The 24,837-nt window shown below is 35.4% G+C and overlaps 4 protein-coding genes, 1 long non-coding RNA gene and 1 other non-coding gene across 7 annotated transcripts; 5 read left to right on the top strand and 1 right to left on the bottom strand.

Annotated features, from left to right (window-relative positions):
- Positions 1 to 549: 549 nt before the first annotated feature.
- LOC110726847 (uncharacterized protein At1g51745-like) lies at positions 550 to 7,417 on the bottom strand. Its single transcript, XM_021906375.1, has 3 exons — positions 6,519 to 7,417; positions 3,403 to 4,391; positions 550 to 2,304 (listed from the first exon to the last, which is right to left on the bottom strand). The coding sequence occupies exons 1-3, from the start codon at positions 6,701 to 6,703 to the stop codon at positions 1,094 to 1,096; spliced, it is 2,385 nt and encodes a 794-aa protein (XP_021762067.1). The 5' UTR covers positions 6,704 to 7,417; the 3' UTR covers positions 550 to 1,093.
- On the top strand, positions 7,384 to 7,455 carry TRNAM-CAU. Its single transcript has one exon. It is a non-coding gene; the product is annotated as a tRNA-Met (tRNA).
- Positions 7,456 to 8,439: 984 nt separating this feature from the next.
- LOC110726838 (stress-response A/B barrel domain-containing protein HS1-like) lies at positions 8,440 to 9,673 on the top strand. The gene is made up of 2 exons (XM_021906369.1): positions 8,440 to 8,733; positions 9,484 to 9,673. Exons 1-2 carry the CDS (start codon positions 8,594 to 8,596, stop codon positions 9,671 to 9,673), a joined length of 330 nt encoding a protein of 109 aa, XP_021762061.1. The 5' UTR covers positions 8,440 to 8,593.
- A 1,567-nt stretch (positions 9,674 to 11,240) lies between these two features.
- Positions 11,241 to 13,967, top strand: LOC110726831 (stress-response A/B barrel domain-containing protein HS1-like). The gene is made up of 2 exons (XM_021906358.1): positions 11,241 to 11,588; positions 13,455 to 13,967. The coding sequence occupies exons 1-2, from the start codon at positions 11,449 to 11,451 to the stop codon at positions 13,642 to 13,644; spliced, it is 330 nt and encodes a 109-aa protein (XP_021762050.1). The 5' UTR covers positions 11,241 to 11,448; the 3' UTR covers positions 13,645 to 13,967.
- A 2,168-nt stretch (positions 13,968 to 16,135) lies between these two features.
- Positions 16,136 to 20,966, top strand: LOC110726815. 2 transcript variants are annotated; one of them, XM_021906346.1, is made up of 8 exons: positions 16,136 to 16,655; positions 17,587 to 17,881; positions 17,971 to 18,245; positions 18,412 to 18,763; positions 18,865 to 18,921; positions 19,030 to 19,907; positions 19,996 to 20,083; positions 20,184 to 20,966. In XM_021906346.1, the coding sequence occupies exons 1-8, from the start codon at positions 16,542 to 16,544 to the stop codon at positions 20,765 to 20,767; spliced, it is 2,643 nt and encodes an 880-aa protein (XP_021762038.1). In that variant the 5' UTR covers positions 16,136 to 16,541; the 3' UTR covers positions 20,768 to 20,966. The 2 variants fall into 2 exon arrangements, with proteins under 2 accessions (XP_021762038.1, XP_021762030.1); XM_021906338.1 differs by having other exon boundaries at positions 16,137 to 16,655; positions 17,968 to 18,245.
- Positions 20,967 to 21,969: 1,003 nt separating this feature from the next.
- LOC110725364 lies at positions 21,970 to 24,412 on the top strand. The gene is made up of 4 exons (XR_002512158.1): positions 21,970 to 22,245; positions 22,658 to 22,727; positions 23,611 to 23,786; positions 23,891 to 24,412. It is a non-coding gene; the product is annotated as an uncharacterized LOC110725364 (long non-coding RNA).
- The last annotated feature ends 425 nt before the right edge of the window (positions 24,413 to 24,837 follow it).

The following is a 24,837-nucleotide window of genomic DNA, read 5'->3' as shown; positions in this document are numbered from 1 at the left end:
GGACAATGGTTGGATTATTCCTGTTAAATTTTCCTATTATATATAGACTTTTAAGTTACAATTTTACAAATCTTTATAATTCAACTATTCTCTCTTGCTTTTTTCTGGACTCGAATATGACAATATATGTTCATGAGTGGTTTAATAAACAATCTAAAATCAATTGGTCTCTTCTTTGTATTTCAATAGTCATATTGTGCAAACCATGTAATTCAATGCAGACATTTGATGATTAATATCTTTGATTATGTTTTAGAGTAAATCATAAAATATTGATGCTTTTGAAACAAGATCTGTTAAATTTTTATGATTGTATGTATGTAACATATTCACTCCAAAATTTCAAATTTTGATCTGAAAAAGTATAGTGGAAGGTGGGAGCATACACTTCATTATACTTATTATGTAATGATTTATCAGATTAAATATGGAAGGTGGGAGCATTCACTCCCAAACAGCTCACTATGTGCCTTCACTTCCCACTTTATTCAGCCATTCCCCTGCTACAAGTGTTAGTTCCAAGGCATATGCATCATGTTCTTATAACTGTAGTTAAAATGACTAGGGCAAGTTTGCATTCTGTTGAAAATTTTGACAGACTATACATCAATATATTCCCCAGAATATGTGCAAGATAACACATTCAAATATAACCCCAATGTTACACACTAGCTAAAAGCTATCATATAAGTAAAAACTAAGAATGTATGCTTCAAGATATGAAAGCATTTACATTAAACTTTACATTTTTCATGTCAAAACTAAAAGTTCTACCTCTCTTTAAATACTGATTACTGAGTATTAGTATAACTTCCTACTGAACAAAGGGTAGCTTTTTTCCTCTCTATGAGACTATCACTATTCACTATCAGACATGCATCTGAAGCCATATACCAGTAAGTGATCATCTCCATCCCAGTATTCCGAAGACAGCAAAGACTCCGTTGAGCTCCAGATGCAGGTGATGTATACTGATGCGGTTTGTTTTCTATCGCGAAAGAATTAGCAAGATATCGACTATTAAAATGGTATATAGATTATTCATCCCCACATTACAATTTACAGAGTACCTAAGCGGATGGGATTTCTCTCCTTATTGCTGTTCACTTGAAACCCCTTGCTTATCAGGTGCAGAAGGCAGCCTACCAACAGCCTCAAGTAATCTACTGAAAATGAGTTTGACAGGAATACAGGCCACTGTTTGGGGACCTGAATTCACAGATTTTATCACACCATCACCCTCTTTCTTTTCGGTAGGGAACTTCTGATCAAAGCCAATGGAAGACAGTGTCTTTGTCTTCTGATTGGAAGATGAATTCACTTTTCGAGAAAGCTTCTTCGCCCCGTGAAGTGGAGTCCTGGTCACATGTGAGGAATGATTCTTTTTCATCAAAATTCCATCTTTACGAACAGAATTTGAAGCATGTGACTTCTTGGACCTTACTTTCACAGACTGATGAATACTCTGATTATCAGAATCTTCATTGCCATCCATCTGGGATGAAGATGAACGAGGACGTGGCACTCGAAAATTGGCCGTCCTCTTGGCAGTCCTCCAAATTGGTGGAACTTTGCTTCTATCAGAGTCATATCTTACATCACCATATACATCACAAGCTGATACAATAATATCTGTTGACCCATCTTCAAGGGTTTCGATTTGGATAGGATGACCTATAATTGCCTTCCCATTTAACCTGCTCATCAAAGACACCCAAGGTACATGCTCACCGCCTTGACGGTTAGCTTGGACCTTCAGGTCTACATCTATCAGCAAATCATGCCCATTTCGGCCACCAAACATTGGATTAAAGTAGCCACTTCTATCTTCCCAGAATCCTCTCAACGGCCTTCCCCATGTCAACTCTTCCCAATCACTCATATTCTGGCCGGTGAAATTTTGCCTTCTGGCTGCAGCTTGTGATGGCAAATAACCCCTTTTACTGAATCCTTGTGAATGGCAGTCAAAGTCATCCTCCATATAATCAGTATCATAGGTGTAGCCATTGTTATGAGAGTAAATCAAGCTATGGTTTGGTGCCCTCTGGCTCATTGACCAACCCCTTGTTTCAAGATATGATCCAGAAGTGAATCTCTCACCAGGTCTCTTGTTGATATTGCGAACATTTCTTTTCCCTTTCAACTGCCATTTAGAGACTGCGGCAGCACGACTCAGATCATGAAAATATAATTCAGACCTCTCATCACCATCTTCAGAATCATCACTGGTGGTACTTTCATGACCTGTTTGCACTTGCAGCCTATCAAGTATTCTTGGCTGAGCCCTGATGCACGTTTCAGCATCTGAAAAAGCAGCAAAACTAAGTTGTATTATAAACCACCAAATTGAGCTACGTCAAGCTGCAGGATGATTCTCAATACAAAAAAGAAAAGTCTTTAAGTAATCACATGCTTGATGTTGCACTGCAACAAAGTGTTTAAAGAGCAAGATTCCAAATGCACATCAAGACAATTGCACAAACCTTACCACTTAAGCCACTGGTAGTGGGGACAAGGGATGATAGCTACAAATGAACAAAGCAATTAATATTTTGCTAAATTAGAGTTTTTACTACAAACACATTGTTCAGACAGTAAGTAACTATGCAAAGACCTAGTGTACAAAATCCAGGATCAACAGTATCTCATATGAATAGCAACAGTTCAAATCACAAAAACCAATACCTGTAAAGGACACATGGATCAAGATAGAGCAAGACATCAAATGATGAGTTATTTAGCTCCCCGACCCCAACCCCACCCCCTGGCCCCCACCCCCCAAAAACCCCCTACTCCTGCAGGCCTACTTCTACTTGAAACTGCTGTTTTTAATCTTCAAATGGGCTTCAAGAAGTGGCTCTTCAAAATTTGATCTCTTACAAAGTGTATCCTCCAATTAGATCAGGACCAAATGCAATCAGGAAGATGGGGTAACAATTTTGTTTCAAGATTGCATATATATGTTCAACAGAAAAATTACTAGCCCGGACTAGCAAGTTTGAAATCAGACCAGACTTAATGTGAACTGCTGAACTAGCAAACTAGTGAATCTGATAATGCTTCACAATCATTCTTACAAGAGTCTAAATAAGTCAAGCACTAAATTATTAGTAAAACAGTCAGGGCATGTAGTCCAATTCACACTACACAATTACATCCAATTCACCAGACAAGCACTAGAAGGCATGTAGTCACATGAGCTGAGGGGCATCTGACATGCATACCTGTCAAATATGCACAAAAGATAAACTTAAGAATGTCTAAAATGCCAACTAGATCCAGAAAATGTAGAAAAAATAGACCGAGCCATGTGTAACGATTGGCCAAGTCAAACATGAAGAATAAAATAAAATAAAAAGCACATTGCGAGCACTCTTGAAAGTAGCAAAATTGTTCAACTACCTGAAAGCATTGTCCCTGCCTCAACATTTGCTTCTAAAGATCGGGTTCCAGATGAATCAGATTCAGTTTCTTCTGATGACCCAGAAGTAGACACTTCTGCAAAAGCGCTGTGCTGAGATTGGCAGGTGCCCACCTCAAGCTGGGTAACTGGCGCTTCTATCAGACTACCTTGCTTGGTAACAAATATTTCACGCGGCTCGGATGAAAAATACATAGAACGATGACTACCAGCAATGGGAAGCCCCTTTCTTTGCACATCAGGATGCAAAGAACTAGAATGAAATTTTGCATTATCATGCCTGACCTTGACAAAGGAATTCAGCCTATCATGCATTTTTGGAAGAGACTCCTCAACAGATCCATCCAGTGACCGCTTCCGCTTGCCAAGGGAATTCCTAGAATCAGATGAACTAGAATTCTCAAAGCGGTGATCAGCTGTTGGGACAGCATATGCAAGACCATCAATTGCCATTCTATTAGATTCTTCAGACATAGTTGAAGTGTATAGCATTTTATTAGCCACAGCCTTAAGGCCAAAAGCATGCAACTCTCTTACTTGACGGCTCAAATCAGTGCCACCTTCTAAACTTGGATGAGTTCCATCTATAGCTTTGTGAGTGTACAAGGGAACAGATTTTCTCTCCATTAACTTAGATATATCAACTGTCCTGCCGAGTTGACTTGATTCATGGTTTCCAAGTTTCCCATTACCATTTTCCAGAACTCCGGATGATCTAACTAAGTCCTTTCTTTCAGAATCTGATTGTTTTTCTCGCATGGAATGAGTGCTACCTAATTTCCCATATTTCTTTTCAAAAAATTGTTTTTCAAGTTCAAGAGCATGAAGTATGGCATCTTCTCGCCGTGCATACTTTTCACGTTTCTTTGCAGGGAGTCCCACGGAGGCTTCAGCTCTCTCAATGCAATCATTAAACTCGCCACATCGAAATGCCTTCACACGCTTCGATTTTTCAAGATTGTACCAATCCCTGAGAAAATATCCATAAAATTTTAATAGGAAATCAGGACGAAGAAATGCAGTGTTGTGATTCCTGTTCAACATATTTGCTTCACTCATGTGAAAAGCACACAAAACGCTTGATGAATGAAAGAGAGATCATGTTTGTTCAAATAACAGAATTTCAGCATTCGGCTTCCTGATAAGATGCATGCCTATGAATATAACACAGCAGAAAGTAATAGAATATAATAATATTTTTAAAAATTAACTAGAGATACATGTGTAGGCTCATGACAGTAGTAACTATGCACCACCCACCTATTTAGACCACACAAGACAAGTAGATAACATGATGCCAACCAGAATTTAGAGTCAGGTTGAACATGTATAAGCAAGTATTTTAAGACAAGGAAAATACAAACTAAAAGATGCTTAAAAGGGGTATAGAGCATGGATGTTTTTACAAAACATACCAACAAGTGATAGTAGGAACTGAAGAAGGACAAGTAAATTCTACAACACATGGTACCTCTTAGAATATTGGAACACCAGCGGAATAATTAGATGACAGGGCCATCATATTTTAGACAATGGTAGCAGATTTTTTTTTTTAAGAGGATAGCATTCCCACAAGACTTTCACCAACCACAGCACAGTTAGGTCTTAAATGTGCAATAGTATATCGGCTATTTCCACGAGAATTTTACCAACCAAAGCATGTTTAGGCCTTAGGTGTGCATTAGTACTACCAACTTGTCAGTCATTTGTGGCAGAGCCACAGAGGAAGTCCAAATATTTTTAGCTACCCTCATAGATATGGAGATAGATAGAAAGGGTAGTGCCTGCATGAAGGCTAAGGAGTCTGACATCAATTGAAGCACTAAACAGGTATGTACACAATTTGTTGCGAGTGTTTGACCACCCTCAAGTAACTGACAACTTGACGTAAGAGGGATGTGGGTGAAGTAAACTAGCAAACCAGATAAGGAGATTAGTAATCTAAGAAAAACAATAATATTATAATTCCTTTAAAACAAACAGTTATCCTTAATCCAAAGCATCTGTATTCAACTTCCAGCTTTCTTGCTTCCAGAGTTCAAGGGATATGATAGCTTTCACTCTTCCTACAAAAGTTGGTGAGCATGTGATCTGACACTCCGACTACACTAATTTCAGAGTATTACTAATATCTAGTTCAGTCACTAGTGTATTGGCCAGTAAAAGCTTTTTCAGTGTCCTTAGGTCCTCGTCCTCCTCGAGCAAAACAAGGGCAAAAAAGATATTTATCAGAAATATACAAGTCGCTTCCCAACTTACTAACAAATGTGCATCACTAAAATTTCAGGCAGATCTTACAAAGATGTGTCTTCAAAGTCTATGATCTCAGCAGTGGAAAGCTAGAACTGATTGTCAACCAAGTTCTTACTAGTGCAAACATCAACCCAACCTCACCCCCTGCTCCTGCTAAGATTCTCAACCCACCTCCTATCCTAGCACACAAACAGCTACTAACACTATACCTTCCCATTGCAACTTGGTCGATGGCAATTTGATACCAATAATCCCTTGATGATAAGTCGGGATGTTACAGCTCAAAAGTAACATACAGCCTTCTGCCAAGATTCACTCCACCTACCCACAAACAAACGCCACTCACCAGTTAGCACTTCTAGGCTTCAATCTATCTTTCAACCAAAAAGTAAACCTACCCTCCTCACATATCCACATTCCCTCCCTTCCTTCCAATGACCCTAAATCCCTAAACTAACCAACATTCTCGGCAACATCATTACATACTCATCATGGAAAACCGCTCTCTCCCAAGAAAATAAAACAATCCAACCAAATTTCAATCCCTAAACTATCTCATACAGCTATAATGGCACCTCACAAGCTCTATGCTAATACTTTATAAAAACTCAGGGCAAATTAGCAGCTCGTGGCGGTTCGAATATACAAAGTTCCATTCATCGAATCAATCATTCCTCTTCTACATGACTAAACCAACCCCATCCCGTAACATACACAAACTACATTGTACCCAAGTCATGAAAAACAAAACCCAAAAATTAATATAAAAATACCAATTTAATTCATTCTAATATGCAATCAACATGAACATAAATAACAGAAAGAACATCAAATTAAAACTTACACACTAGCATCTTCTCTGCCCAGAAGCTTAACAGGAGTTCCAGATCGAGGAGACATAAGATGAGAAGCAGAGAGTTCATCCGGACCCAGTATTTTACCCGGCCACCACGACCCGTTTCGCCTTCGAACCCACACTATCGAACCGGCCCCACCATCTCTAACCCCACCACACTCTGAGCTTCCCATAACTAGAAAAAAAAAAAGAAAAAAAAAAAGGGAAAAACAGGGTATACTAACAAACTTTACAGCAAACAAAAATGGCGGATTTTCAATATTTTTACACAGAAAAAATCAAATTAAAAAAAAAAACGGAGAAATTATTTTAGCAAAGGACGATCAACCGGCGGCGAAGAAGAGAGAGAAGCGGAAAGTGGTGAGGGAAATAGGAGAAGACGCCATTGATTAAAAAGGAAGAAGATGATTATGATTTCCATTCAAAATGGGAAAAAAATCATCTTTGATTTTTCTCTTTTTTGTTTCTGGGTAGATTTTTTCTTTTCAAAAAAAAATCACAAAAAATTCTAGGGTTTGTAATCGATTTGGATTCGATTAATCAATCAAATTGGGATTTATTTCCGACGAATTTGTATGATCGAAAAACCTCGAAAACTTGAACGAATTGCTGTATTTTCTTCTTCTTGTGAATTAATTTCTCTCTCTTGTGTTTGTGTGAGATTTTCTCTCTCCTAAGAGAAGTAGCTTGTTGTTGGGAATGGAAGAAAGACCTCTGTTCACTCGGTTCTGAGTTTTACCTGGGTTGACTCGGACGATTTGACACGTGCTCGTTTTTCTTGTGAGAATTATTTTTTTTTGGATTTTGATTTTATTTGACGTTCTATCTATTTTAGGGAAAATTTTACCAATGAATCAGAGTGGCGCAGCGGAAGCGTGGTGGGCCCATAACCCACAGGTCCCAGGATCGAAACCTGGCTCTGATACAAGTTGTAGAGAAATGCTTCCTGCCCTCCTTTTTTTTAAAAAAAAACAAGATTAAGTTTTTGTATGGAAATACTAATAATTTGGATTCTTTGAAAAAATGGAAAGATATATATTTAAATGTATCAAATTTGAAATCTAAATCGGATATTTTTGGATTTGGTCTAGTTTTAACACCTCTAGTTGGAATTAAATTGTTCGTTTCCCTTCTCAAATATCATGTTAAAAAAGGTATATTGCATACGATTTTTTATTAAAAAAAAAAATAGACTTTGTATGTTCTTTAATACATTCAAATTCTGCAATTAACAATTTTGTTAACAAGAATAAGTTTTTGTATGGAAATATTAATAATTTGGTTCTTTGAAAAAAAATGGAAAGATATATTTATATGTATCAAATTGTAAAAGATACTTATCTAATTTGCTACCATATAATTTTGATATTGTTCGATTCTACTATAATAAATGATCGATATATCATATATGTTAACAAAAACGTTTGTAGGACAAATTTTAATCAAGTGTTGACATGTGTCTTATACGATAGAAAGAACTACCACTTCTCTAACGTGTCAGTGTTCAATATGTGTTTGGACACATGTTATTTGAAGGACACGCGAGTGACACGATGCGTAAAAACTTCGAAATACAATACAAAGATCGAGTTATTGACCAGGTTAGCGTCAAATTAAGTTGAATCCTTAACAATATTGATATAAAAAATAAAACAAAAAATAAAATAAAAAACTATATTTCTATTTCTCTTATTAAATACAAGTAATATGTTTGAATAATTTTGATATCCTTTGATTTTGATATAATGATGAATGTTACCATAAAATGCTTGTGGACAAAATTTGACTAAGTGGAAACATTTGACTTATAGGCTAGAAAGAACAAATACTTCTTTGATGTGTCCTAACCTAGCTACATCTTTGAACCAAATTAAGTAGACGTTTTTAAGCCATTTTTAAATTGGCGAAATTTAACCAAAATTTCAAATTTTAAACTATTTTTCAGGGTGGAACTGGGTAAGGCTATTCTTGATCAGCTCTATTAATAAAGGCACAAGTGTCATAGACATTTCATCAAAACTAAAAAATAAAAAAAAATAAAAAAAGTAGGAAAAGATAGAAAAATGGAGGAGTCAAGGGGAGTGGTGAAGCATGTATTGCTAGTAAAGTTCAAAGATGACATTTCACCTGAGCAAATTGAAGAGCTCATCAGAGGCTTTGCTAATCTCGTCAATCACATTGAACCCATGAAAGCCTTTCATTGGTACCACATTTCTCTTAGTTTTTGTTGATTCCTTCGATTTCTTGTTTTATGTATTTCAATTCATTTTTTATAGAACTATTATGGAAAATCTAGGGTTTGAAATTGAGTATCAATTCTCTTAGTTTGGGTTGAATAATATCTTTGATTTGGAGTAAAATTTTAGCTTACAGTAGTATATACTAGCCTATAATGCACGCGATGCGTGCATGATTTTTGGAATGCATTTAAGCAAATAAACATTAATAAGTCAATTTTGTAAAATGTTTACCCCTTTTGAAATTACCCTAACTAATGGGTGTATATCCATGTGAATTTTCCATCACAAATGACTAATTGTTATTTTAAAAAAATAAAAAAAAACTAATTGTAAAATAAAAATAAATTCTAAAAAGATCTACTGTATAATAATTCAATTGTATGATTTTTGATAAGGAGTAATAGATAAAAGCTTTAACAATTTTTTAAAGTTTAATGATATTGATTCATTACGATTATGGTTAAATGAATAATAAAAAAATAATAATTTTTTCTTAATAAAAATCCTTATTTATTTGATCATATATTTTGAATTATTTTATAGATGCTACATTGTCATAATTGTTACTTCGTATGTATTACATAATTCTAAATAACATTTTGAACAATTTCATGCATTATAAATTTGTTCAGTGTTATGTTTGCTATATTCATATTCTTGCCCATGATTATATTGGAATTGGGTCCTAAAATATTTGCTGAATGATGTTTCAGGGGCAAGGATGTAAGCGTTCAGAACCTGCATCAAGGTTTCACTCATATCTTCGAGTCCTCATTTGAGAGCACTGAAGGCATTGCAGAGTATATTTCACACCCGAAGCATGTTGTATTTGCAAAGCTCCATTTTGCCTATTTGGAGAAGGTACTTGTTATTGACTACAAACTTTCTACTGTTCGTTGTTAAAAGAAAAGATGTAGAATGGTGAAACTAGTTTGTTTTTATTATTGGTGAAAATTAATCATCACATATTTGTAGCTAGACTATTTGGTCTAATTGGAATTTTGAATGTATTTAAGTACTTCTTTTAAATTTTTGAATTTGATGATTGTTGTAAGCCTATATCTTTCTATATGGAGGCTGAGACGATTTATACCTGATGTTAAGGGCATGTAAGCCATTATATATTTATGTATTTTATCAACCTTAAAGTTATTGAATTTGGTTGAACTTGGCTGAACTTCTATGAACTTTTTTTAGTCATAATTTGAGCAAGAGTAATGTCCTGAAACCTTGTATATGTTGCTTTAATGTCCTGTGTTTCATTAAAATTTAAAAGATGAAGTAACTTTTATTTATTTGAATCTAAAGCAATTATTTTGAAAAATCAACCACCTAGTTGACCTATGCAGAGTTGAATGATGCTTAGCAATATTGATACATGAATGATAAAATTCTATTCAAATTCTTTTTTTTGACAAACAAATTCTATTCAAATTCTATTATTGAATAAGATGTTTTAATAATAACAAAAAAATTTATACATACATATGACGATCAGTTTATACCAACATACTTTGTATATAATAATGCGTTTTTCTAAATATTATTGTCCCCCCCCCCCCCACCCACCCTTTTTTTTTTTGATTTTTCATTCCCCCTCTCCTTATATTGTTTGTACTCATCCTATTCTTATTCATGCAATCATTTTAGATTTTTTTTTTGTGTTTTTTTTTTGTTATTGCTTTAGTAGTTTGTAAGTAAATAGATTAGCTTTAGTTTGAACTTATTTAAACGATAATAAGATGATGATAGGAAAACATAAGTTGTAAGGAGTATGTGGCAAATGTGGAGCAATCAACTCCAAACTACATAGTCCAATATTGCAATACATACAAGATTTGTTGCTTATAATATATTTTAGGGTGATAGATGATGGTCTTTTTCGAAAAAAAATAAAATAAAATTGTGCAAAAGGATTTTATACTTCGTATTTATCAATATCTTGTTGTTAGCCTGTCACTAATCCACAATGGGGTCTTTGTCTATATACTCGTATAAATTGAAAACTATTGCTCTATACCACATACAAGTATTCATTACTTCGTATTAAACAAATCTATACTCTATTAAAAGACATTCCTAAACAACCCTATATGCCACGTGGTGCCCCCTCAATTAATCGAGTCTTTTATTTCACTTGCTTAAAAGTATGGATTGTTTAAAAATTTAAACCTACAATCGTAAGTTTAAAAACTAAAGTGTGTTCACTAAGTGAAAATAAGGTGAACTTAACAGACCCTAACCTTCTAACCTATATGTTTGAGCCAAATCAAGCGGATTTTTGTCCATTTTTAAATTGGGCGATATCTCAACTAAAATTTCAAAATTTAGACTGCCTAAGAAAGCGGTCGCAGAAACTCTTTTTCTCCTTCCCCTTGGCTAGCGAAAACTTAGGTCGGACCCAAATAGCTTATGTATTTTTAGACTGAGACTGGTTGGTCGGGCTATTAAGCAAACTTTTTGAACCATTTTCAAACCTGACGAAATCTCAATATCTACCCAAACCCATTTAAAGCCGGAATCAGGCCGCCTTGATTAGCTCTATTAGTGGCACAAGTGTCATGGCAATATGATAGCATGCCATAGACTTTTCTTTTGAAACCATATCATAGACTTTTCAATCTATCATCAAACCTGGAAAAAAAAGAGCAACACAAATTCAGAAGAGAGAGTGAGAGATGGAGGAGGCAAGGGCAGTGGTGAAGCATGTACTGTTAGCAAAGTTCAAAGATGACATTTCACCCGAGCAAATTGAAGATCTCATCAAAGGCTATGCTAATCTCGTCAATCACATTGAACCCATGAAAGCCTTTCACTGGTACCTCATTTCCCTTCAATTCCTTCAATTTCTTGTTATTTTGCATTCCAATTCGTTCTATATTGATCTGCTATGGAAAACTAGGGTTTGAAATTGAGCATTAATTCTCTTAGTTTTGGTTGAATATCTTCAATTTGGAGTGTGATCTTTAGTTTGCAATAGTGTATAAGAATGCCCTTTTTGAAATTTGTGATAATTATCAGTGATTTTTTTATTTGTAATTTACTAGGGTTGTTCTTGTCTTGTGATAACTCAATTGTTCATACATGCTGTGGATTACAGATTACGTCAACTAATCATGGTTTGTATAATTAATCGTTTTTGGGTGAGCTTTGATGATTCCTGAATAACTAAATGTCTTCGAGTAGGATAAAGATTGTGTCGTCGAGATTTAGTAGGAAATTAGATATGTATCGAATGTGGAATGTTGTATTCGATGAAAGTCAATTAGCTCCAAGCAAGAAACCTAAACCCGAAGAGGCTTGTGATACTACTGTAAGAGAGACAGAGAGTGAAGTAGGACTAGCATTGACATATAGTAAAATGGATCTAAGGTAGTAATCTCTACACCCGAATTTCACTTATCTTATCTTATTTGTCATGAACTTATCATATCTTATTTATTGGACCTTATTAAACTTTATGGATCTCAAATAATGAGTTAGTAGACCTTATTGTACTATTAACCCTTATCTAATCCGAACTTATCAAGCCTTATCCAGTTATCCTTTATCATTTGAACTTATTGACTCTTATATAATAAGTGAAACTGATATAAGTGAAAATAAGGTGAAGTGAACCATGCTTAACAAGTTACAATTACAGTCAATTGGCTAAAAATTCTTGATGCCTTATCTTCTTTGCTAGCTGGATTTTCTTTGCAATATTAGTGACTCGCTTGGCATGGAGCAATGGAGGGCCACAGGGGTTGGTGTATTTTAAAAAATTAACAAGGTATGCCGTGGTTGCTTCCTGAATTAAAGAGCCTCTGGAAATGCAGATAGCTCTTGAAGTTCTCACAAATAGCCTCTGAAAGGGGAGTTTCCCATGATAGCCTCTGATCAATAGCTCAGTGCTCTTGCTGAAGTAGTATATGGCGCCACTTGCTGCTCAATTATGCTATATCTGTTTATTTTTTGGTCCCTTAAATTGGTATGGGCTATAATTGTTTCTAAGTTCTAGTAACATGAGCTGTGCAGAGGTTATAGCTGATAGCTCACAGCCTCACATCTTAACATGCACATATAATATATATCATATACTTCAGAGATGATAAAACTGAATTAGGGCAATTTTCTGTGTTGATTTATGTTACATTTTTAGGAGTATGAAAAAAGATTTTATGCTGTCCTCCAATGTACGGCGGAAAGCCACCAACAAGAGAATGAGAATACTACACGACCTTGGCATTATGAAAGTAAAAATACCAATAAAGATAGAGATAGAGGAAACCATGGGGAAGTCCTAGCATAGTAAACCAGAAGGAAAGCAACACCAACATTACGCTCAGCAGGTTAGAAGCCTGCTGTCTGCGCATAAGGCAGAGGGGCTAATTGTAGCAGAGAAGTATCAAGGAAGATTCTTCTATCGTGTTCGTAACGATTTTTGTATGTGAACAGCCACATTAGTGGTTCTCCTTGGCCCCTAAAAACTCCACTAATCCTGGAACTATAGGAGGTATTTTCTTTTTTTTTTTTTGGGGGGGGGGGGGGCGTGGGATATTCAGCTGGCTCTCTGCATAGCCACATTGGGCTGTACGCCTTTGATAATTGCATTATAAATATTTTAGCATTGTTTTGCTATATTTTGTATACCTGCACAGGATTGGAATTGGGTCCTAAAAATATCTGTTGAATGATGTTGTAGGGGCAAGGATGTAAGCATTGAGAACCTGCATCAGGGTTTCACTCATATCTTTGAGTCCTCATTTGAGAGCACTGAAGGTGTTGCAGAGTATGTTTCACACCCGAAGCATGTTGAGTTTGCAAACCTCTTCCTTGCCCACGTGGACAAGGTACTTGTGATTGACTACAAACCTACTACTGTTCGTTGTTGAAAAAGCAACTGAAGGATTGGAGAACGATGTATTTCTGTTCTGTGAATATATCATCACATATGTGTAGATGATTTGGTCCAATTGGGAATTTGGGATTTTGGATCAAATTGAGTACATCTTTTAGATCTTTTGGGAATTGCTGTAAGCCTGGATCTTTCTAAAAGGGGCCCAAGACGATTTATACCTGATGTTAAGGGCGTTTAAGCCATTATGTGCTTTTTCAACCCTGAAGCTATTTGATACGATTGAATTTGACTGAACTTCTATGAACTTTTTGTCTTAAATGGAGTTAGAATAATGTCATGAAACCTTGCATATGTTTGCTTAATGTCCCGTGTTCCATTAATTCGAAGGATGAAGACATGAAGTAACTATATTTGAATCTAAAACAATATTTTGAAAGACCAACCACCAACCACCTAGTTTTTATACACCTCTAATTTTAGTAATGTTTCTATTTTACGTAGAACTTAATGACTATCCGAATTAATATTTTAGATATAAAATTATTGTTTAATAGTACTGCTTCTATTATATATAGAGTACTAAAAATTTGCAATGACTTCCAATTTGATTTAAAGGAAGATACAGTAGATCAATTATTTTAAGCTCATTATACTATGAAACTAAAAGCTATGGTTACCATATTTTTAAATTAAAATAAATAAATAAAAATAAAAATAAAAAACAAAAACTATGTTTACCAAAATTTAAATTGAAGCCTTGAAGGTAATTTATGCCTTGTATCTTGCTAACTATTCCATACAAATTAGATGCTTAGCATATCCCTAAGAAATTAGATACGAAGTATAATGCATTTATACTAATTTACAAATTCCAGGAGCTTTACGATGTGAATGATATGACTAATATGGACATGTTCTTGTGAACTGATAAATGAAAATACTCGTACTATTTACATTCTCTATTTAGTGAATATAATCCATTTACCTTTAAATTGCAATTTGAGAAATAACTTACTACAGAGTAACAATTTCACACATATAAAAATATTGAAGAGTCTGTCAAAAAAAAATAAAAAATATTGAAGAGATGATTTCAACAATTTATAATCATGGGAACGAAATTATGGAGTACTATTTTTTTTTTTAATGGAAATTACTCTTTAAAAAAAACAACGATGATCTTTTAAATCGAGCCAAATTTATAATCGGGCACCATTTTCTTTTATCAAGTTTTATGTGTATGATCCTTGTTTTTTCTTGGTTTCCAGTCCTTCTACAAAACTAGCTATTTGAGTCAATACTCAATAGATCAGGTTAATTGTTCGAGTTAGATTTTAGGTCTATTCCACACTAATATTACGAGCAGATAAAACTAATATAACAACAAAACACAATAAATGAGTCAAATCGGTCAACTTTATAAATCCAACTTAGGTCAAATTCAGATGTCTCACCGTGACTAGGTCAGGTTCGGATGTCTCTCCATAACCACAATTCATTAAATCAGGTCATAATCCATCTTCCGTATTACTAGAGCTGTCAGTTTCTGACCTGAATCGTTAAACCCGACTGTTTCGAACTGATCCGAAAAGGAACTGAACCGTTAAAACCCGTTTTTTGGAAACCGAAAACCAACCCGACCTAATTTTTCCTAACCCGAAACTGAACAGAAACGAATTTGTGTGAACCGTTACTAACCCGACCCGTTATCAAGCCAAATTGTTACAACCTGAAACTGAAAACAACCCAAACCGATTGCGTCTGAACCCGATAGTAACCCGACCCATTTTAAACCGAAAATAGTTTAAACCCGACAAAAATCCGATAAACCTGAACTATTTTTAACCCGGAATCTGTTATGACCAAACCGTTTCCAACTCGTAACCCGTTGAGACCGAATTGTTTACGACCCGTAACTCGTTGAGATCGAACCGTTTACGACTGGTAACCTGTTATGACTGAGTCGTTTACAACCCGTAACCCAATATATTTATGATCTGATCCGTTTCAACCCAATACTCAATAAACCCAACTTATTTATGACTTAATTTGATTATAACATGACCTGTTCCTACCCATTATTTGACTAACTCGACTCGATAATGATCTGACTAGATTGTAACCCAATATAATTTGGATTGAAACCCGCTTCAAATTGGATAGACCCGTTTTCAAACCGACCAAGTTCAATCCAAACCGATTATGACCTGAACCGATAATGACCGAAACCTCGATTTCACCCGATTTTTTGAACCGAAACCCGTTTTCAAACCGACTCGGTTTAACGCAAATTGATTTTGACCCGAACCGATTACAACCCGAACTATTTTGAACCAAAACCCTTTTTTAACTTGCTAAACCTGTTTTCAAACCGACTCGGTTCAACCCAAACTGATTATGACCCGAACCAACTACAACGACCCGAATAGAAACCGCAATAAAAAAACCAAACCGAATTGACCCGATGATTTTCAAAACCAACCCAAACTAATCCGCTACTCATTTACCCGTTATAACCCGAAACTGATAAAACCAACCCAAACCCGAACTGTTTACCCAAATTGACACCCCTACCTATTACCCAATACCTATACCCAAGGCCCAAGAACCACATTCTCAGTACCGATGAAACAAACAATTATACCACTTAGGAAACAAAATCGCATACAAACCCTGATTACAGAAATAATAAAATAATCACACAAAATTCAAATTCAAAATCTTCCGCTCTCTCACACTCTAACGGTTAGTTTTACCCTGAACAAATCTCCTCTCTTCCATCGTATATAAAGTCCCCATAACTCTCATCTCTTAGCCACCACCATTTATCATTGTCTCTCTTACATTGATTGATTCAACCCCTAATTTTCTCTCTCTCTTCTTCTTCTTCTTCATCTTCAATTTTCTGTTGAAGAGAACTTTCCAGAATCCATGGATTTCCAAACCTTCAAGAGACGTGACCTTCAATCTCTCTGCAAGCTTAACAATATTCCTGCTAATACTACCAATTCTGCCATGGCTGATGCTCTCGCTTCGCTTCCTATTGTAAGTTTTTGTTGAATCTCGTTTTCTAGGGTTTTGTTTTGTTTTGTTTTTTGGTTTGGTATTGTTTGATTTAATTGGAAGATGTTGTTGTTGAATCGTTAAATGTGTTTTAGTTATTTGATGAATTATTTGTGAGGAATATTGTTATACTGGATTTAATTGAACCTAAATGTGGAGATGTTTGTGTTTTTTTGTTGATCGGTAAATGTTTGAGTAATCGATGAATTATTGCGTGTTTCAAATTAAATGAATCTGGATTTTAATAGTTTTATGAAGATTGAATTGAACTGAATGGGTAGATGTTCGAGGAATTGGTTAATTTGAATGGTTAATAATCAAAAATTGAATTACTGCATTTGTGTGAAGAGGATAAGCAGTCCAGATTTAATTTTAATACAAGTAATATTTTTTCAATCGTTAAATTAGTGTAATGTTATGTTGATAGATAGTGTAATAGCAAGTCTCTGTTTTGTAACTTTCGGAGCTGTTCGAGTTATGCTGATGTTGAAGATGACTAATCTGATTCATATTTGTTCAATCGTCGGAATATCATGTAGTTTTGCAATAGCAAACTGTTTATTAAATTGTCAGTTTTATTTGTGGTTTGAATCAAATGAATTCTGATGTTTGATGTTCTGGTGAGTTGCATACATTTTATGCTTAACCTGACTAATGTTTAAATTTAGGCTTTTATACAATGTCTTCTCTTTGTATATTGTTAGTGTATAAATGAAAATATGTCATTATAATTGGAATTCGGAGCTATTATAGGTAATAAGTTGTTATTCGATTGTTCAGCTTGCTAGAAATGAAGTTAATACCTGATCAAAGTTAAATTAAATTTGTGGAATGGTTTTTTTATTGCAATTCAATAAGCAAATAATTTTAATTGAAAAGGCTTAATTGAATCTAATTTGTTCAATGGGTGCAGGTTGAAGGACTTGCTGAATTTTTGGCAAAACCAGATTCTGAAACCCAGGGATCCCCTGAAAGATCAGCGATTAACTCATCTTATGCACCCCGGACCACGGCTACAAGAACTCGCTGTAGTACAAGGACTAGAGCAGTGGAAGGAACTGATGCAAGGAAGACTCCGGCAACACGAACCACTCAGAAAAGAGCATCTCAGGAAACCTCAATCCAGAAAAATATGGAGAAGAATATGGAAGCTGAATTTGAGGCTGAAAAGGAGCAATCTGAAGTTACTGACAACAATTTGGTTCATGGTAATGGTTTTTCTGGATTTTTATTTGGTTGTCATTTACTTTTTTGAATTTTGAGAGCCTAAATTTTGTTTCTATTTCTTGTTTAGTAGGTGAGATTAAGGTAATTTCAGAAGTGGTATCCGAAGTTAGTATGGAAATTGAAGGACAAAGTGAACCCCAAAAGGATGTAGAGCAGCAGGTCAATGATGGGCAAGAAGTCATTAATTTGGATGCACAAGAAGAAGCTACCGAGATGTCGAATGACAGTAAGGTGGACTTCCACAGCCTCAGTCGAAGGGACCTCCAAACTCTGTGTAAGAGAAACAAGAAACCTGCCAATACTACCAATGCTGCAATGGCTGCTTCGCTTGAATCTCTCGAAATTGTAAGTTTCTTTTGCTACCATATCTTAATCTGGCTTTTAATACCTAAACCATTCTTCTAAATTTTTGTATAGCTGACATTGGAAGCCAATGACTACATTTTATCTCTAATTTTAATGTTGTTTATACGCTAGGTGTATTAATTTTCTAATTATTGCATTCTCATAGGTTGAAGGTCTGCAAGAGTTACTGATGGGATGTGAGTCTCAAGTTCCAAGCTCCCCTCTGATGTCAGGAATTACTTCATCTTGTGCTCGTCGATCACGTACCACAATGAAAATCAGTAGAGAAGAGCCACCAAGCTCCAAGCTGATCACAAAATCCTGCCGCGTTTCAAGGAAGAGGATCGTAGAAGAAACAGACCAAGGAAAGAATGATATAGCTGAAACTCCAGCTGCTCCAAGTACTCAGAAGAAGGAAGGTAGTGCAGTGCAATGGGACATCTCTAGTGTTGAGATTTCTGAAGTTTCAGGTGTTTCTGAGAACAATGGCGATGAGAACATTGGCGATATCAGTAAAAGTAAGTACCTACTCATTTCTGAAGATCGTGCAGTATCAATTGCGGCGAAGATAGTAATTCCATGTGCTAACATATGGTTCTGATTCTGTTTTAACATGTAGGTTTGACTCAAGAAGCACCTGTAAATGAATCCACATTGCAGGAAGAAAGTGGAAAAGGTTGGTTGAATATGTGAAAAAAAATAAAATTACAATGCTAATAGGGTAATAGTAGTAGATATTACTTTTATTTGTTAATTTTCTAATAGTGATAATTTGTGTCTGCAGGTAATAACGATCTTCTCAATGTCGAGAATCTGACGGACTCGAGTGAAATAGTGGCTAAAGTAGACAATGAAATTGTTGTTGATGATGAGACCCAAGAAACTTTGGAGGTAACTGAAGCAGTGGCCAACTTTGCCATCCAAGATGAGGACCTGAAATTGGGTTCTGCTAATAGTGAATTGGAAACCATCACGGTTCAAAAGTCAAGCAAGATTGAATCTCAAGACGGCCAGCTCGAGAACCTGGCCAGTGCTCCTGTTTCTGCTGCAGAGAGCCTTGATGAGAACCTTGCCACTACTCATGTTGAAGAACAAATGTCCAACGAGTTTGTTTCTGAGTCTACTACTGAAGCTGATCAAGTCACACTGGAAATCAATGAGGATAGCAATTCTGGAAACACCAAGCTTGAAAAGGCGGTCACATTTACTTTTGATTCTGATGTACCTGAACCTGCAGAAGACGAGGACTCTGAAGAGTTCAATACCGAGTTTAATTCAGCTGATAAGCCAAGTCTGGAAACCAATGTGGAAAGTGAAGGTAGTTGTACCGAAGATGAGATGTCTGAGTGGTCTGATTATGAGATGCCAGAAGAAGACGAGGTGTCTGATTCTGAGTTGGCTATCCAAGATGATCTACTGAGCGTGGAAGCTAACGTGGACAGTGAATCTGAAAAGAGCCAGCTTGAGAAACTAGACATAACTACTGATTCTGCTACAGATTGGGCTGAAAAGCCTGAAGTTAGCCTAGCAGAACTTCTTGGCAACCAGTTCGACACTGAATCAACTATTCAAGTTCGTTCACGTGTTCCTATAGAAAGTAAGACACCTTTGAACCATAAAAGTCTGCGAAAATTGAAGAGGATGTACAAGGAGAAACTACAAGTGAGTTTTAAGGAATTTCTTTTTGGCTTTTTTCTTCAAAAAGTTTATTTATCTATGATTACTGACTTTTATTATTGTCAAATTGCAGGAAAAAACATTGGTTAAGGGAATGGAGAAATTGGATTTGGGTGAGACTGAGGTCCCACTGGCCAATGTGGATGAACATTTGCAAGAAGGTATAGTAATCATACGAGTAAAGTCCAGAATTGAGACTAAATGGGAAAAAAAATTACATTTTATTTGCTCAGAGAATAAAAATTATCATGTTTTTTACAGGAAATGTTGAAGCTCAAGTTTCTCAAGTGATGCTTGGTTCTAACGAAGCCAATGAGGACAATATTGAAGAATCAGACGAAAATAGCGTTAATGAGACAGGATCCGAGAAAGACAGCGTGGAGGAGGATGTGATTCAGGAGATCCTAGTGATTAATTCTGTCGTCGAAACTGCAAACCTCTGCCCAGTTGACATTCTACTGGACAATGAAGTGGTATCTGAAGAAGCAGTAGCTGGTGACATTGATGTTGTCCCATGTCCAACACTTACACCAAGCAAATGTTCAAGCATGACTAAGAAGCCACTGTCGGTTAGCATGGTTACACCAACTAAATCTGCTTGCAAAACTCCAATGTCAGCTGGAAGGAAGAACCGCGTTATGGATGTCAACAAGGAGAACATTGACAGTATCAGTAAAACCGAGCCTGGAAAAATCAAAGTTGCTGTTACTGAGAGTGGAAAAATTCTTTCTGCATTGAGCATGGGGATGCTGAAAAAGGAATTCAAAGGGCTCCAGCAGTCAGAGAAGAAGAAAAAAGCACTGCAGTCGCGTTCTGATAATCAAAACCTCTTAGCTAGCCCGTGAACTGAAGACCTGTGTTTTAGTCCTGCAAGTCTGATCAATAGTTGGAGGTTAAACCTTTGGTTTTACCTTCTTTTAGTTTTTATGATTTTCTCAATGGCCCAAATGTGGGTATGTTAATCTCTTTTTGTTCGATGATAATAAACTTTATATCTTTAGTAAATGGTAATGCAAACAAAATAGATGGTAAACATTTTCTGAAGGCTGATCTTTCTTCATTGATATTTGCAACAAATCACAAGTCATCACATTGGACTCGCTTACCTTTTAGCTCAAACATCATAGACCTTGATCCAACTGTCTAAAAGATGCTTTATCATTAGTATTTTGTAGTACTCTTATGAAATCGGAGTAAAATATTGTAATATTGTATATTCCAAGTTTGGGTCAATTTTTTGAAAATTATCTTAAAGTTTGTGATGTAGTCAAGTGGTAGGCTATAAGATGAAGATAATTTCATTTCATTTTTGAGTTTAAGGGTTTTCTCTTATCTCAAATTTAAGGGTTTTATGAAATGTAATTGAAAACAATGGAAAAACCCTTAAAAATTGAAAAACAATTATCTCAAATTCTTAGGAAATTTGCCTTTCCAAGTTCAATAAAACCCTTAAAAATAGTTTTAAGAAAGGGTTTCCTCGTATATATAACATTTTGAGTTGTTTACGTTTATAATGTTTCAATTTTCAAACTTTGTGTACGAGCTACCTATTTACACTATACATCGTATGTACGGACTATGACATATAACACCCTATAGCCTTGAGGCCTTGAATGGCTAAATCCTAACTTTTTAATCTGCCCTAAATGTATGGGCCAAGTCCATTATCCTAAGATTAGTGACTTGAAATGACGAAAATACCCCTCTATGATATAGCCCATCATTAGTCATGGCAACGTACTGATTTATTCCTAATCTCTCCACTCAAGTACAAATCTGCCACCTAAAAAGTACATCTATAAATAGCTGAATGATGAAACTTTTTCCCAATTCTCTCTCGTTCTTTCTCTACTTTCTCTCTCTAGAAAGTATGTTCGCTGACTTAAGCATCGGAGGGACTTTCCCGGGTCACACCCCCGGGGCAACTAACCTTCTTTGTTTTGCAAGCCTAGCTTTTGGACATACTTGTGGACATACTTGTGCAAGGCGGAGCTCTTGAACATACCCTTGCTAGGCGGAGCCGAAGAACATTTGGACAATAATTGGACTTCATTTCTAGGAAATCTTGATACCTTACCCTAACACTCCGAGTATTCTGTTTCTAGAGTTGATAACTCGTCGCCGGAAAACCGCTCTTTTTTCGCCGGGAAACCGCCATCCTCTCACTTTTCCACAGCCATCATCTTAGTTTTCCGGTCACAAGGTAAAACTAATACTCCATTACAATAATTGATTTTCTTGTTTATTGAGTTCTTCTTTGCAATGTGTCAAGCATAACCCACCTCAAACCCCTGTTCATCTGCATCTTCAAACCCCATTATCGGTAATTTTTCTTCCTCTCATTCTTTTTCTTTATTATTTACGTTAGATTGTATCCGAAATATCATGAATTGATACATTATTTTATATACAATTGAATTATTATGGAACATATTGGAAACTTAATTAGTCTTGTTTTTTTGTATGAGATATCAAAATATGTGAAGAATTATTGATTTGGTTACAAAATTACAGTCACTTTTAATCTGATAAGATCAATGATGCACAATTTATCATGGAGATATTTATTTTGAATATATAGAGCAAAATAGTTATGATTTGTCAAGAAAAAGTAAAACAATACAAAAATTGAAGTATAATCATGAATTTAAACTCAAGAAAATACTGTTTGTTGATAATTTTGTGGTACATTTTGTTGGGTTGTATTAATTTTATTACTCTGTCAAACTCTACAGGTATGGCTTCACTTTGGTGCAGCAGTTGCACTCGACGTCAGCCGGTTGAGACCACTGCATTGGGTTTAATGTGAGTTTGCTTATGATCTTAAACTCTTAATTTCTTGTGTATTTGTTTGTTTCATCAATCGTTGTAAAGAATCGTGTACATGTATCTATAGGCATTGAAACATATGTTATTTGGATTCCTTATTTTAGAATTTAGATCAAAGTTGTAATATGGTGTACAATTGTACATGTTTTTAGACCTCGAATTATAAGGAGCCCCCTATTGTAAACTACGAAGGTATTATGTATTTGTTGTGTATCTTACTCCGTATATTCTTCTTATGTTACATAGGTTTCTTAGAGTCCTAACCAGGTTAAAAAGCATTTCTAGTATGCTAGTACATTATGTAATTTGTAATGTGATCGATTGATTGAGTTTGTTTCGTATCCATGTATATGGACCTCTTAATTTGCCTAGATACTTAGACAGTTTAATATGATGGGAGAAAAAGTGAAGCTTTAGTTCACATTATAATTGTGTTCACCAACGATGCTACACTACCGCGATACATATTAGTGCCTTTGTCACTCTGAAATGTATTAATATACTGAATGTGTTTATTTTCTCTGTTATGTTAAAGGGGGGAAGGGGGGGGGGGGGGAGAGTTGGGGTGGGGGGATAATACTTTGTGATGAACTTTCTCGGTAGAGCAGCGAGTATGAGGGATTTAGTACTGTATTTGTATGACAAAAGAATATTGCATAGTTTGTGTTTTATTGATGTTTCGGACCTCTTAATTTGCCATGATACTGAGATAAAGTGAAGAACTATGTGTGTTGAGGATGCTCCCATAGAGTTTGAGTCATGTATTAGACTATTAGCGCGATCGTCACCCTTTGATGTATACTGAATTAATTGGGTTTGTATCCTCATTATTTCTTAATGTTTGTTTTTGTTTCATTAGATGTTGTATTATTTGTGGGAAGGTCATCGATCAAGTTATTTATTCAGACGACGATGAGCCAAGCTATGTCAAAAACACAAGAGGAAAAGTAGGGGGTGATGCTGAATCTGAGAATGGAAAAATTCTTTCCATTGTGACCCAGGGGGATGCTGAAAAAAGAATTTAACGTGCACCAGGTGAGGCTTTTTTGTCAGAAATATTTTCTTCTATTTTAATTTTTAAGTGTACCCTTATTCCCTTAATTCACATCTTTCTCTGGTGTGTGATATGTATGATGCAGCAACCAGACATGAAGAGACAATCACTGCAGGCGTGCTCGAAAAACCAATGCCTGTTGGCTCGTTAGCCCTTTAACTGAAAACTTCAGCAATGTGCAAGTTTGGTTAATGATGTATTAGGAGGTTAAAGCCATCTCTTTCTAGGGATTTCTTTATGACCCAAATGTGGTTGTAGTGTAAACTCAAGATCTATCTCTTTTTCTTTTTCTATACGCAGTGATAAAAATGCTCGGGGTTGTATCTTTCATTTTTTCGACACATAATAATCAGTAGCAATTACGTCTTCCATTTGATAACAAACACTCAATCTGTACTCTAGCAGTCTAGTAGAGTAATAGTCAAACTCAATCTCTTTAAGCACGGTAAATGTGTGATACTCTGTATTATTTTTTTTCTTAAGATTTTCTTGATTGAGATAGCTTTCGCCTTTGCTTTGTAAGATCACTAACTTTTTGTGCATAACATTCAAATTTTGCCACATTTTTCTTCCATTTTGCAATACAAAACATCATGATCAATTTAACTCCAATCCAAACAAGTAATGTTGTTTGATGAAGTATATAAGTATATACTTTCACTCATAAGCAAGTGTTGGGTCAATGCAATTTTTGAGAATTGGAAAATTTGATGACACTTAATGTAATCTCTAGGTATAGGGATAACTCAATTGAATGGATAACGTCAACTATAATGTTAGGTGCGCCCAATGACATATCTACATTAAATTTGTCAAATTATAACGAAATTGTTAACATTTGAATAATTTAAACTCGATCATATGTTGAAATAAGTTATGTTAAAACTCCATGAAAATATTATGTAGTAAATTAATGTGAAATACTAGTAAAATAAAGGAAAAAAAGGAAGAATTGTACCAATCATACCACATACGAGTATTAAAATACGTAGTATTAAAATTAAGACAACATTTTACAAATTCGATCATATG

The sequence above is a fragment of the Chenopodium quinoa genome, unplaced genomic scaffold (assembly GCF_001683475.1).
Source record: "Chenopodium quinoa cultivar QQ74 unplaced genomic scaffold, ASM168347v1, whole genome shotgun sequence".
NCBI classification, from domain to species: domain Eukaryota; kingdom Viridiplantae; phylum Streptophyta; class Magnoliopsida; order Caryophyllales; family Amaranthaceae; genus Chenopodium; species Chenopodium quinoa.
Note: the sequence above shows the minus strand (reverse complement) of the source record. Positions and strands in the feature narration are given on the sequence as shown.